At 30.0% G+C, this 13,714-nt stretch overlaps 1 protein-coding gene across 1 annotated transcript; it reads right to left on the bottom strand.

The window, feature by feature from the left end:
- LOC126728503 (probable protein phosphatase 2C 55) lies at nt 1-411 on the bottom strand. The gene has a single exon (XM_050434312.1). It carries the CDS (start codon nt 409-411, stop codon nt 1-3), a length of 411 nt encoding a protein of 136 aa, XP_050290269.1.
- Nucleotides 412-13,714: the final 13,303 nt, after the last annotated feature.

The raw sequence follows: 13,714 nt of genomic DNA, 5'->3' as shown, positions 1-13,714 counted from the left end.
TTATTCAGTATTTCTAACAATCATAAACCCACTATCTCCAATGTTGATAGAATGTAAATAATAATCCTTGAATGTCACAATACAAGCTATAGATGAACCTAAAGCCATGGTTTTTTGGAAAGCTTCCTCCAAAGCTTCTCTTAGTTTCACAACACCATTGGGTGGTCGTTGATTATGGATTGCAATCAAAGCATTCCTCATGAGTTGGTGTGTGTATTCTCCAGCGTCCACACCATATTTAGCCCAACTGCCAATGCCATTGGCCGCGCCAATAGTATTCTTCTCCGCATGGATAAAGTGAGCATCCTCGCCTTGAGCTGAAGGCTTCTGCACTCTGTCTTTGGGTATGTAGAACGCACTAAAACTCATCTCCATGCGGCGGTGTCGTTTATGCACCACAGGAGTTGGCATCAGTGTTCTGAACCATTGTGGTTTCTTGATGATTATGTTGGAGACCCAACCAAGAAAATCCCTAGGAGCAAACTCAAAAGTCCAAAGTAAAGGAAATAGAAGGATACAATGCTTTGGGTTCTTTAACTTAGACTCTTTTATAGAAGGATATTCTTGAGGTTGATATTCTCATGTACTCTAGAATCCAGTCCTGTTAGGATTCGTAATTGGGAATTCTTGAAATTTGTGGAGAAGTAAGGATAGCAAAACAACCCACACTTCCCGTCAAAAAAAAAAAAAAAAAAAAAAAAGACTCCCTTTGCTGCTCTACCCAGTAAGGATTTTTCAACCCTAAAAAAGAAATAAGGTGGGGGGATAGGTTTTGATATCCGATTTAAAATCATGTCTTCAACTCATGAGTTTAGTTCAAATTTATTTATATGTACATATTTTGGTGTGAGTACAGTACCCACTTATAAATCTAACCACTAATTTCACTTGTTTTAATTCAAGCCGTTGATGTTAATTAAATGAACTAGTCGTTAACCCGTGCGATGCACGGGATAATCAGTTAAATAACTATTACAAATAGTTAAAAAAAAAAAAAAATGTTCTATGATTACAAATGTAGGATATTCCACATAGCACATAAAGGCCATACCTTGGTTGCTTTATGGCAATGGAAATATTATTACCAACATTCCAAAAGCTCATAAGTCATAGCTTCAAACACAGATTTGGGCACAAGATGAGAGTAGGACCTGTAAAATAAGTATTATTAAGTTATTAATATGTAAAGGGAATAATTTATAACAATAATAGTTTTATACTGAATTTTTTTTAGCAGTTATTAGTAGAACGTAATTAGTTTAAATTTCTTTATTAGTTCTATCATTTTAGTCAAAAAAAAATCTTTATTAGTTGATTTAAATTTCTTTATTAGATAAGAAAAGAAAAGCGAGAGTTATATATTAATCTAAACTCTGTGATTGGTTTTATAAAGAATAAAAAATTTTAAATTTCTTTATTAGATAAGAAAAGAGAGAGTTATGTATTAATCCAAACTTTGTGTTCGGGTTAAACTTATCTAATACAGTATTCTTTAAAATTGGATAGATTGGATTGTTATAAAAAAATTTAAAGTTATTTTGTTAAATTTATTTTGGTAATAGGTGGAATAAGAATAAGATGATCCAAAAAAAAGGTGGAGTAACATTGAAAGCAAATTTTTACATTGCAAATTCTTTGAAGGGATAAGCATAAGTTTAAACGTGATAACTGATAAGCTTAAATAGAACAAAATTTAAAATAAGAACAATAGTAAAAGCCTTAATATTGTTCACATTTATTTCTTTTCTAGTACAATTCTAGCAACAAATGAAGCATCAAGTTAATAACCTTTCCACACATTTTTTACTATTTAGTTTGATCCTAAAAAAAAGGTGGAGTAACATTGAAAGTAAATTTTTACATTGAAATACTTTGAAGGGATAAGCATAAGTTTAAGCGTGATAACTGATAAGCTTACAAAGCATAAAATTTAAAATAAGAACAATAGTAAAAGCCTTAATATTGTTCACATTTATTTCTTTTCCAGTACAATTCCAGCAACAAATGAAGCATCAAATTAATAAGGTTAGTAGTTTTATTGATCAAGATAGGGGGCTAAACTTGTTGCAAAGTAGTTTGATCAGGTCAGTGACTTTGTTCACGATAAGAATGGCTACTATCCGAAGCCAAAATAAAATAAACTCATCATTGCATCATCACATCATGTTCACAATAAAAATTACTACTACCCTAAGCTAAAATAAAGATACTTATCACCTATCATGACATTATCATAAAGATGAGGGGTGATGTCATGCATTTTGAAATGAAAGGGGAAAGACTTTCCAAGCACAACAGATAAGTGAATAGAAGGAAAAAAAGAATAATTGTTTATAATATTTTGTTTTCTGCATCAAATAGGGAAATAAACACCAAACATCAAATTTATTTTAGAAAACAACAAAGCTTTCTGCATCAAATAGGAAAATTTGCACCAAACAACAAATTTATTTTAGAAAACAACAAAAGTAATGTGAAAAATGTTAAGGAAATTTATATAAGTTATTACCAAAAAAAAAAAAAAACTCACATAAACAAAGAGGGAAAGGCTTACCTAACACCAATATGCAGGATTTGTTACAGAAAGAAGACTCTCATCGGAGTTCTCTTCGAGAAATCTTCTCTTAAGGTATTCTTTACTTGATCTTCAAGATGCAAAACTTACATGAGGTTTGTTTGAAGCAGCAACAGTATTAGCAAAATTTCAAAACTGTCTAAATGCTTATATAACTTAATAAGGATAACAATATGTTTAAATGCTTACGTGCTAGATTGGTAAAGTTTATTTTTCAGCTTTTGGAAAATGGGGTTATTTGAAAAGGCTGTTCCTAAAGAAAAAGTATTCTGAAAAGGTTACTGCACAGGCACATGGCTTAATAATGATAAGAATATATCTAAGCATATCAGAAAGTGGTAGACCCTCCGACCTCATTGATCACTTGAATATCCAATATACATTATATGTTGCTCTCATTTAAATTCACACAATCACCATTGCAGCTTTCTTTGGCTGACTACAAAGGCATGAAACATTACTTTGATTTAGAAAGATTTAATTCAAATTAAAAGATGATCTATATGCTAGCTTAGGTATGTGCAGTAGAATGAACAGAACAAATGAAGCATGATGAGATGTGGCATACCTTATGGAGTTCATCTAATATAGTATCAACTGGCCGAATGAGATTCTTGAATTATCATCAACAAAATCATCCGTCTTTCGGTTCCCAGGCACGTCCCTAATAAAATGTTGAAATGCACATCTTTAATTTGAATACAAATATAAATCTAAAAACATTAAGATTAGAAGATTGCATTTTCCTTTGCCTATTCTGAGACGTAACAGAACAAATAAATTTCTACCACAAACCTTAACAATAAATGTAGAAAGTTTGCAAATTAGTGTAAATGTGATTTGATAGACCTACTGCAAGGTATTCATTTAGTGTTCATGTTTTTGTTTTAGGTGCTAATGAAGATGAGTTAAAGAAAGTGAAGCATGCGGTTCAGTATGGAGTTTCATCATGTATTACTTGGCCGTAGAGATTTATTTTCTTCAGTGAACCGTGAAGATCCAAAAAATGTCCCTATTTTAGATTTGCCTTCATCACTCAGCTATACACAAACTTGCTTCCAAATGGTTTCTAAAAATAAATAAATAAATTGCTGACTGAATTTTACCCTCATATTCAAATTCAGCTCCAGTTGCATTACCTGCATCAAAACCAAGCTTGGCTCAATAGACATATAACATAATATATTACACATTGACTAAAGGAACTTTCAAAATAGGCCAACTAACACAATAGAGTTTGGTCAGTATAAGTAAAGCAGCAAATAGTTTTGAGTTCCTACCAAGTGAGCAAAAACAACCTTACCACGTGGCTGAGGACCATTCTAAGCAGTAGGAAGTAAAAAGAAATAAACAAACTAAAAATTAATGGTATTTTTGTAAAAGAATCAAGATGCAAACAAACACCAAAGTTGACATTCATTAGGTTTTAGTTTGTGAACTGTGCAAACCTTACCATAACTAACAAATAAAATTCGTAGATTAAAAATCAAGATTAGAATTACCATAACTTGCTTCTCAAAAAAAAAGAAAAAGAAAAGAGAATTACCATAAGTTATAGTGGTGTACCTATTTCCAATTTTGACATTCATCAAGTCTTTTCCATTTATATCCTTTGGGTTTTTTTAATAAGATTTAAGCTTTCCCACTCTCCTCTCATTCACCAGGGGCTGTTGAACCACTAAGCTATCCTTAGCAATGGGTTTGAAATTATGACCATGATACCCAGGAGTCTTCCCATATATATATATATATATATATATATATATATATATATTAAAAAGACAGTTTTATATATGATCCCAATTAAGCACTTTAAGATACATGATGCACAAAATATTCTAGATAGTTAAAAACCAATCAAATTAGACCCAAATTCACAAACTCTAATCTCAATGCACAAACTTACCGTGAATAAAATCAATAAAAAATCAAACCCACTTCTCAATATCCCTTAAACTTTCAAATTGATAATCTCAGATACCATTGTGATTCAATTAATCTTCTTTCTACTATATAAACCTATCTCACCATCAATATCAATCCCAATATCTAACATATAAATCATAAAAAATTCAAACCCATAGCTCAATTTCCACTAAAATTTCAAATACACAATCTCAAAGAATCAGAATTTAAAATTCCTAATATATATATATATATATATATATATATATATATATAAAATCGAAACCTTTGAAACTCCCACAATTTTCCACATCATCATTTTAATTTAAAAAAATTTTAATTTTTAAAACTAAATAGTGAGAGAGTCCTAACAAGAGTCTCTTATATATATATATATATATATAAGAGACAAAATCTTTGAAAACCCTAAAGCAATCTCCTTTGTCCGTCTCCACTAAGAGAGAAAACCCTAAGCTTCAATTTCTTTGGTACGCTTGCTATTGCTTTTTCTCTTTTTTGTGAATTAGTTTTTTTTTGCTTTTGTTTTGTATGGAGTAGAATATATAGTATAACTACAAGTATTGTAGTAAGTTTGCTAACTTTTTGTGTGGTTTAAAGATGCTATATTCTATATTATTTTAGATTATATAACCTTAAGCTTTACCTTATGGAGACGTATGTACAAGTTTTCAATTCCTTTTGTGTGGATATTTTCTCACAGCTGTGGAGTACGGTATATGCACTATATGTTATTTTATGTTTTCTCTTATGGTGTCATGCTTCTTTGTTTATTAATTAAAGATTATGTTGGAAGCCTATATTATTTGCACCTTCAAAGTGTTCGACAATGTTTGAACCATATTTTTCATCAATTAGGAAGAATTGGATAAGAAAAACTTAGAAAAGCTTTCCATCCTTACTGAAATTGTCTCGCAATAATGACTTTTTTTTTTTTTTTTTTAATTTGTAGGTTCTGAATGTTTTGATTTTTAATTTTATTGTCTTTTGAAAGTTTGACCATCTAAATTTTTGGGTTCAATTTTTTGCAATATTTGAAACAGTTTAGCAAATTTCAACTGTTATAACTATGGATTATTCTCTTGAAGGTAACCTATCTTTCTCTTATATTTCTCTATTTGGTAGTCATATATATTTTTTTTTGTTTCAATAATTTCTAGGCAGTGCCAGTAAATTTTCTGATTTTTTTCCCCTTTCGAACGTTTTAACATCAGAACTTTTTAGTTTATTTTTTTTTTCAATATCTAAATTTGGCTTATTCATCAAATTGTAACTCAAAAAGATAAGAGCAATTCACGCAATAGTATAGTTTCATAATCAATTTAAAATTTTATAAAATTATTTTAGTTTATTATAAATAGGTAAGTTCCCGTGCATTGCACGGGTTTCCGACTATTATATATAAAACCGAAACTTTTGAAGTTTCTACAATTTTCCACGTCAGCACAATATTAAAATAATAATAATAATAATAATAAAATTTTTCTAAACCCTAATACCGATGCTCTACTTCTCTATATTAAAACTTTTCTAAACCCCACGTCAGCACAATATTAAAATAATAATAATAATAATAATAATAATAATAATAATAATAATAATAATAATAATAATAAAAAAACTTTTCTAAACCCTAATACCGGTGCTCTACTTCTCTATATTAAAACTTTTCTAAACCCTAAACCCAATGCTCTGCTTCTCTATATTAAATAAAAAAACGACTAGAGAGACAGATATAAAGAATAGAGAGCTTTTGTGACCGTAAAACACAGAGAAATCTGATAAGATGCGGAGAGAAATCCGATCTCCCTCCATCTTCCGGTTCCACACAGTTGTCGGTAAGTTTGAGTTTCATGTTCTGTTCTATTCTATTTTGTTTTTTATTTTTGTTTGTTTGGCTTGATATCTGGGTTATTAGACAAGAAGGTAGTGGAGCAAATTTCAAATCCACAATGTTTTTACTCTCTCTCTCTCTAAATCTTTCTATTATTTACCTTCTGTTTTTTCGTTTTTGATCTTAGTTTCATATTCTAGGGTTTGTTTTTAGGTTTATTGTGTTTATGCGATCAAAATTTGGGTAGTCCTGATTGATTTATAATCTGGGTTTGCTTTCATTAGATTAAAAAACGGGAAATTTCATTTTTTTTGTTGGGCTATTTGGGTTTTAATCTATGACTTATTATTTGATTTTTGTTTTCCTCCTTCCTGTTTTGATTTTTTTAGTCAAGATATATTTACTAATTTCAATTTTCGCTTAATTTTCGATTGTTACTAAGGGGTTTTGTGTTTTTTTTTAGGCTAACTTTATAATCTACTTGATAATTTAATGTGCTTTTGATTTTAATCCTATCAGGGGGTTTCTCTACTTGAAAAAAGGGTCAAAATTAATGAAGTCCTTGCTTTTTATGAATACAGGTATATGACCTTTGTTTTGACGCTGAGAAGAAATGCAAGCCTTTTGTTGTTAATTTTCTGTTCCAATTTTGTTTCAGGCCCTTTTGTTCTGTTATAGTTTTCAGAGATTTAATTTTGATTTTGTTTTTTTTTTTTTTTTGTATAAATATGTATTGTGTAGAGAGAGTTGGAGAGAGAGAGATCTATGGGAGGCCCTTCACTACTGTCAGACCAGTTCCCTCTAATACTGATGAAGAGATTGTTGTATTAATTACTGATTTGACACAACCAGATGAAGCATGGAGTTGAATATTATGTATATGAGATTGTTCTGGTATTGGACAGATTCTTTTTCTTCTCATTTAGTTTTATACTCTTGCACAGATTGTTTGTTCTTCTCTTTTCCATTATTATTATTATTATTTTTATCTGAATGCAACCAAATGACCAATCTTTGGAACTCTGGCATATTTTTTTTATATATGTTTTATTTAATTATTAGGTGTCTATGTGTTAGGAGGAACTGGAGCATGACTATAAGAAGAAGAATGAAAAGCCACTTCAATCCGCATATTTTATAATTTTAATGAGAACCAAAGCAGTCACAATGAATCTAAGAGGAGATATGAAAAACTTGAAACCTTTGACTTTCAATTCTTTTATTCGTTTGTATATTATATGACTAAACATGTACCAAACATTGACTTTGTTATCATGCGATTGTTCATAATTGTTGGCTCATTCTAAGAAATCACAATGTGTATCACTATTGCACTCTTTTCTCTGTAAAAAAAAGGGGGGTATTTGGTAACGGATGTTGACTAAACTCTTTTCTCTGTAAAAAAAGGGAGGGGGGTATTTGGTATTAGATGCTGACCGGTAAAAATAAGCTGAGTGGATGTGTTTTGTTTGATTAAATGATAGAGATTTCTAACAAATTGTTTCTTATGATTTAGTATTTATTTGTGTCTTACACATTACAATTAAGTGTTGGATTTTGAAAATTTTCTTGGTTTTAATAATTGAAGGATGGGAGAGAGGAAGGTGCTAGACAAATACTACTCACCTGTCTTCAACCCAGAGGCTTTTGAGGGGTCAAACACGCATGATGCTCCCCATAAGTAGATATTATTGGTGAAAATTATTTAGGTATTCGAAGGTTTTGATTCTACTTCAAATGTACAGATGCTTTGCTGAGCTTACCATCAAGACTGACCCACAAAATTTCAATTATATTGTTGAGTTTGGTGCTACCAAAAATTTTGAACCTGTGTGAAGAGGATGAGGTAAAATAAAAGTCTTGCAATCTTTTGTACATATAACATGGTTTTTGACTAAATATTTTGATTATTCTTTTAATTCATTAGGCAGCAGAGACAATAACCATTAAAGAGAAGTTGGAGAGATGGAAGATGCAATGAAATCTTTAGAGAACAAAAGCCTTGGATTTGAAAAGAAAAATGGACATCATTACTACATTGGATGGGATGAAATCTATGAAGGTATTATTTGCTTTACCAATTCTATTTTTATTTATTAGGGTAGGCTATCAAATAGCCTATGTAAAAGATTATATGATGATAGGTCAAAGTAGAAGGCCATGAAGGTTGTCTCTGGCCTTTCAGGTATAGGTTTTTATTTTTTGGGATGCTCTTTAAAGCATATACTTGGTTATGTGATGGCAATGTTTCTTTTAAATTTTCCTTCAAAGTCACTCACTTTCTTAAAGTAATTTTTATTTTCTTTAGTTTATAATATCTGGGTCTTTATTTTTCGTTCAACTTTTATGGGTTCGGTTCTTTTTCTTTTATTTCATGGACTTAATCAGCAAACAAGGTACCCCCACATGGTACTGCTCTTTCTTATCAATTTTCAGCTTCAATCTTCTTGGGTTTAATCCTTATTCAAATACGTTAAAACTTTTAAGGTTTTTGTTTTAATTGGTGGTAGTTGAGACTTGAGTGAGGATCTTGCAAAATATGCAAAAGTGTTAGTAGTAGGGGCTGATGGATTGGGCAGTGAGCTACTAAAAGACTTGGCTCAGTCCGGTTTCCAAAATCTAAAGGTTATAGACATAGATAGGATTGAGGTAATCAATCTCAGGAAAAAAAAATCAAGTTCATGGTTTTTTTTTTTTTTTTTTTTAAATCATCACACCCATGTCATAGGTAATTTAGAAGATGTTACCATATAATAATAATAGAAAATTAAAAAAAAAAAGAAAAAAAAGAAAAAAGAAGAAGGTTATTTGGAAGATGTTGAAGCACTTGGGCAAAGTAGGTAAATGAGATCTATCAAGTATTTATCTTCCTATTTAATGATTAATTGTAAGCATATAAAACAGGTAGTCATGAAGGTTTCAGTTGCAATAGTGAAACTTGGGATAGTATTTAACATTTTATGGCTTTTACAGAAATTATGAACTTGAAGAAGAGGAATGAATTTTGTTGCCAAGTTGTGATGGGTGTGAACCCTCATCCCTCAATTTTTAGCAAAGACAACATTCCTGGTGGCTGTGATGTCAAAGTTTACTTCATGCTTTTTCATTTCATTTTTTACAATTTTGTGGAAAGAGTAATGGAATTGAAGTTGAATAAGATGAAAGAGAGAATCTTTTTTATGGTATGGCAATGGTATTTTCTGCATCCTCACAATTTGGCATTCCAACTTCTATCATTGGTGAGAGCATGTATTGGTAACTGTTTCTTCACTGTGTTAGCGTGCTTGACACAGCAATACATGATGGAAATGTATGGTGCTAAGGACATAGATATGGTTGTTTCTTCAAGTAATTTCTATTTGTACATGAGCTATAATGCTACTTAGATTGATTACTTGATGAACAAATTAGTCTCTTATTGGTTCTTTTATTTTTTTATTATTTTTTTTTTACCATGTGGTTGATTAATTATCTTTTTATTTAACTAGCCCGTGCATCGCACGGGTTAGCGACTAGTGAATTTTGAATTTATATCTAGAATTAAAAGGCTCATAGATCAATGCCTACAGAGAAACTATACACTAAAATCAAGTTTCTAAGTGGTAGCCACATGAACCTAGATAAGAATTCACAAAATTAAATCCAAAAAAAAAAAAAACCTAACAATACCCAACAACAATATTAGCAAAAAAACTGAATAGAAAATCAAAATATTACTTACGCAACAACAGTAATTTAGTCTAGGAATCAACAAAAAGAAGCAAAGCTAATGAACATTAAAAAACAAATATTTAGAACGAGAAAGAGAGAGGGAAAGATTAGATACATGATATTAAGAGCATCTCACCTGCGTAACTGGGCCTGCGACATTGGAGATTTTGCGATGACTATGATGGGTAACGGCTCAGCCATGGGTGGGAGAGATGGCTATGGTGGACTATCAGGGATATAGAGAGAACGGCTTAGAAAGGCAGAGAGAACGGTTAGTTTTAGACTTTTAGGGTTTTGATAATTGAGAGAGGCAAAGGCAAAGAGGCTTATTTGGAAAACCTGACAGAAGTATACAGAGAGAGCGAGACTGAGAGAACAGGGATGCTTTGTGTTTAAGCCAAAGAGAAACGACAAAGAGAAACGAATGAGGGGCAGCGTGAAAACTGGAGAGAGATAAGTATTAGGTTTCAAAAAAAAAAAAAAAAAAGAGATAAGTATTAGGTTTTGAAAATAGTGTTTTTAATTTAATTTTTAATTTTTTAAATATTGTGTTGTGCTAATGTGGAAAATTGTGGTGCTAGCAGAGGTTTCGGTTTTATATATATACTAGTTATAGGCCCGTACGTTGCACGGTTTTGTGAAAAAACTTATAAAATAAATATATATTTTAATAAATCCAATAAAGATAAAAGAAAAAAATTATCAAGTGTAAATAATTATCTCACTAAAATAAGGGGTAAGATTTCTTCCTACTAAATTAAATTGATAATTCCAAATTGAATTTTAAGTTGATAATTATTATTTTTTTTTAAAAACGTACTAAACAATTGATAAATCTAAAATTAATATAATCTTGATAATATTATATGTGGGTACCTGCCCCCCATTAATCGGTGTTTGTCCGCTTTGGGAAGCCAGACCCTCACGGTTTTGTCACGAAGGGGTGGGAGCTAAGGATTTTTGCCATGAAGTGATTGACACCTAGGCTCACCCGAGTCCCACATCGCCTAAGTAACCCTCCCACTCATGGTTTATAAGCTTTTGGAGCGACCATGAGTGTACCACTACCATGCTCCCACCCCTTCGTGACAAAACCGTGAGGGACTGGCTCCCTAAAACGGACAAACACCAATTAATGGGGGGCAGGTACCCACATTATAAATTAAAAATTAAAGGTTATAATTCAAGAATACACGTGTAGAACATCTTAATAATTTGATGTAACATAAAAATCAAATAAGAAAATTGTTAAAATTAATCTATTAATTCTAAAACAATCTAATCATTAATTCTAAGACCCTAACTCTAAGCATATAAATTAGATCAAAGCTAAGAAAAATAGTTTAAACAAAAGGCAACCAATACACAAAACCTAATCAATTTAATAAAAACAAAATACAAAAATAAAGAAGGAGCCTTTAAAAACTTAACAATATTTTCGAATGTTTTGAATTCATCAATTAAAATCACATGAAGACAAAAAACCAATAATAACACTAAAGAAAATAAACAAAATGAAAATAATAATAACACAAGAATCAGGATTTAGGCATTCACATATTGAAATAAGCTTCACTCCAAAAGGGATATATAGAGTTATATATATTGGTAGAGTTCCATTTGAAATATAATTCATTTAAATCTTATTGAAATTAAAGATATCTAATCAATGTGTTTGTTTTTATCTCATAAAAATTGGAATTAAAAAAATGGTCATATGAATAGAATGAAGAAAAAAAAAAAGTTGATTCAACATAACGTAACATATAAAAATTAAAAAAAAAAATTTAAAAAAAAAGAGAGAAAGAGAACATGGTTGATAGTTGTGGGGCCCAACAATTTTTGGGCCAACTCCATTTATTCGTTGGAGCCCAAAGGCACAAGCCGAGGAAGGTTATGGCCCAAACACGGTAATGCAAGTACAAAATAGCATGGGGATATAGCCGAGGACGATTCAGTCCTCGGCCTGTCCGAAATCTCCTCGGAAGAAAGGGCAAAAATGGTATAGAAACAACTTGGGAAAAAATCTAAAATATCTGTACCAATAGAAATGGGTATGTTGGAAAGTGTAACGACCGGGGAAAGCTGCCCTTACTGCCATTCAATACTCTACACCTGATAGAGCCATACTCTCCAGCTTTTTCAACCACCCCCAACCACTCCGGGTATGGGCTGATGGGACAAGTATTAGTCTTGGAATGTCGATCCTACACGTGGACGAAGGATAAAAAAACACAGGCTAGTATAAAAGGAAAAGTAAGTAACTCATAGAAGGGGCTGGGAAAAATGGCCAAAAACCAGAGCCTTCCAGCCTAAACATAGAAATTATCAAATTAATGGAGATATATACTGTTTTTTGGAATAAATAGAGATTATCAAATTATTAGAGATATATACTGTTTCTTGGGATAGATTTATATTAATCATCTCTTGAAGAATTTGGATTGTGCTTATCTCTTAATAATCAAGTTTTGTAGCTTGATATTTTGATAAAATAATATTAATTTAATAATATTAAAATTTTGTAAATTTTGATGATAAATATTATCTAAATTAAATTTTTGTATGTTAAATATTATCCCTTAATTTAAGAAATATATCCTAACAAATAAAAAAATAATTTTAATCTAATTTTATTTAATGATAAAAGTGAATTAGAGTCTTGATAGTATACTATTCCCTTTTAATTCTTTAAAAATCTAAAAATTTAATAAGTGTCTAAGCCCAATTTATATTAATCACCTCTTGAAGAATTTGGATTGTGCTTATCCCTTAATATTCAAGTTTTGTATGATATTAATTTAATAATATTAAAATTTTGAAAATTTAAATGTTAAATATTATCTAAATTAAATTTTTGTATGTTGTATACTATCCCCTAATTTAAGAAATATATCCTAAAAAATAAAAAATAATGTTAATTTGATGATAAATATTATCTAAATTAAATTTTTGTATGTTCAATATATCCTTTAATTTAAGAAATATATCCTAACGAATAAAAAAAATAATGCTAATCTAAATTTATTTAATAATAAGAATGAATTAGAGTCCTGATAGTATACTATTCATTTTTAGTTCTTTAAAAAACTAAAAATTTAATAAAATTTCTGTAATTTGGTGAAGTCACATGGCGCAACCACAGCGTCTAAGCCCAACTTTTATTATATGTAATATATGTTGTATGTTATATACTATCCCCTAATTTAAGAAATATATCCGAACAAATAAAAAATAATGTTAATTTGATGATAAATATTATCTAAATTAAATTTTTGTATGTTCAATATTATCCTTTAATTTAAGAAATATATCCTAATGAATAAAAAAAAATAATGCTAATCTAAATTTATTTAATGATAAGAATGAATTAGAGTCCTGATAGTATACTATTCATTTTTATTTCTTTAAAAAACTAAAAATTTAATAAAATTTCTGTAATTTGGTGAAGCCACATGGCGCAATTACGGCGTCTAAGCCCAACTTTTATTATATGTAATATGATATGATATAATATGATATGATATGATATTTTTAAATATTGCGTTGTACTGATGTGAAAAATTGTGGTGCTAGGGAGGTTTCGGTTATATATATATATATATATATATATATATATATATATATATATATATAAATAAAGAGTACCAATTATTGGTCAAGAAGTGAAC

This window comes from Quercus robur, chromosome 5 (genome assembly GCF_932294415.1).
Source record: "Quercus robur chromosome 5, dhQueRobu3.1, whole genome shotgun sequence".
Taxonomy (NCBI): domain Eukaryota; kingdom Viridiplantae; phylum Streptophyta; class Magnoliopsida; order Fagales; family Fagaceae; genus Quercus; species Quercus robur.
The sequence above is the reverse complement of the archived record's forward strand: the minus strand, read 5'-3'. Positions and strand labels throughout refer to the sequence as shown.

What these genes read in the sequence shown, in the direction of transcription:
- LOC126728503 (XM_050434312.1), bottom strand. Translation starts at nt 411, where the DNA reads ATGCCAACTCCTGTGGTGCATAAACGACACCGCCGCATGGAGATGAGT.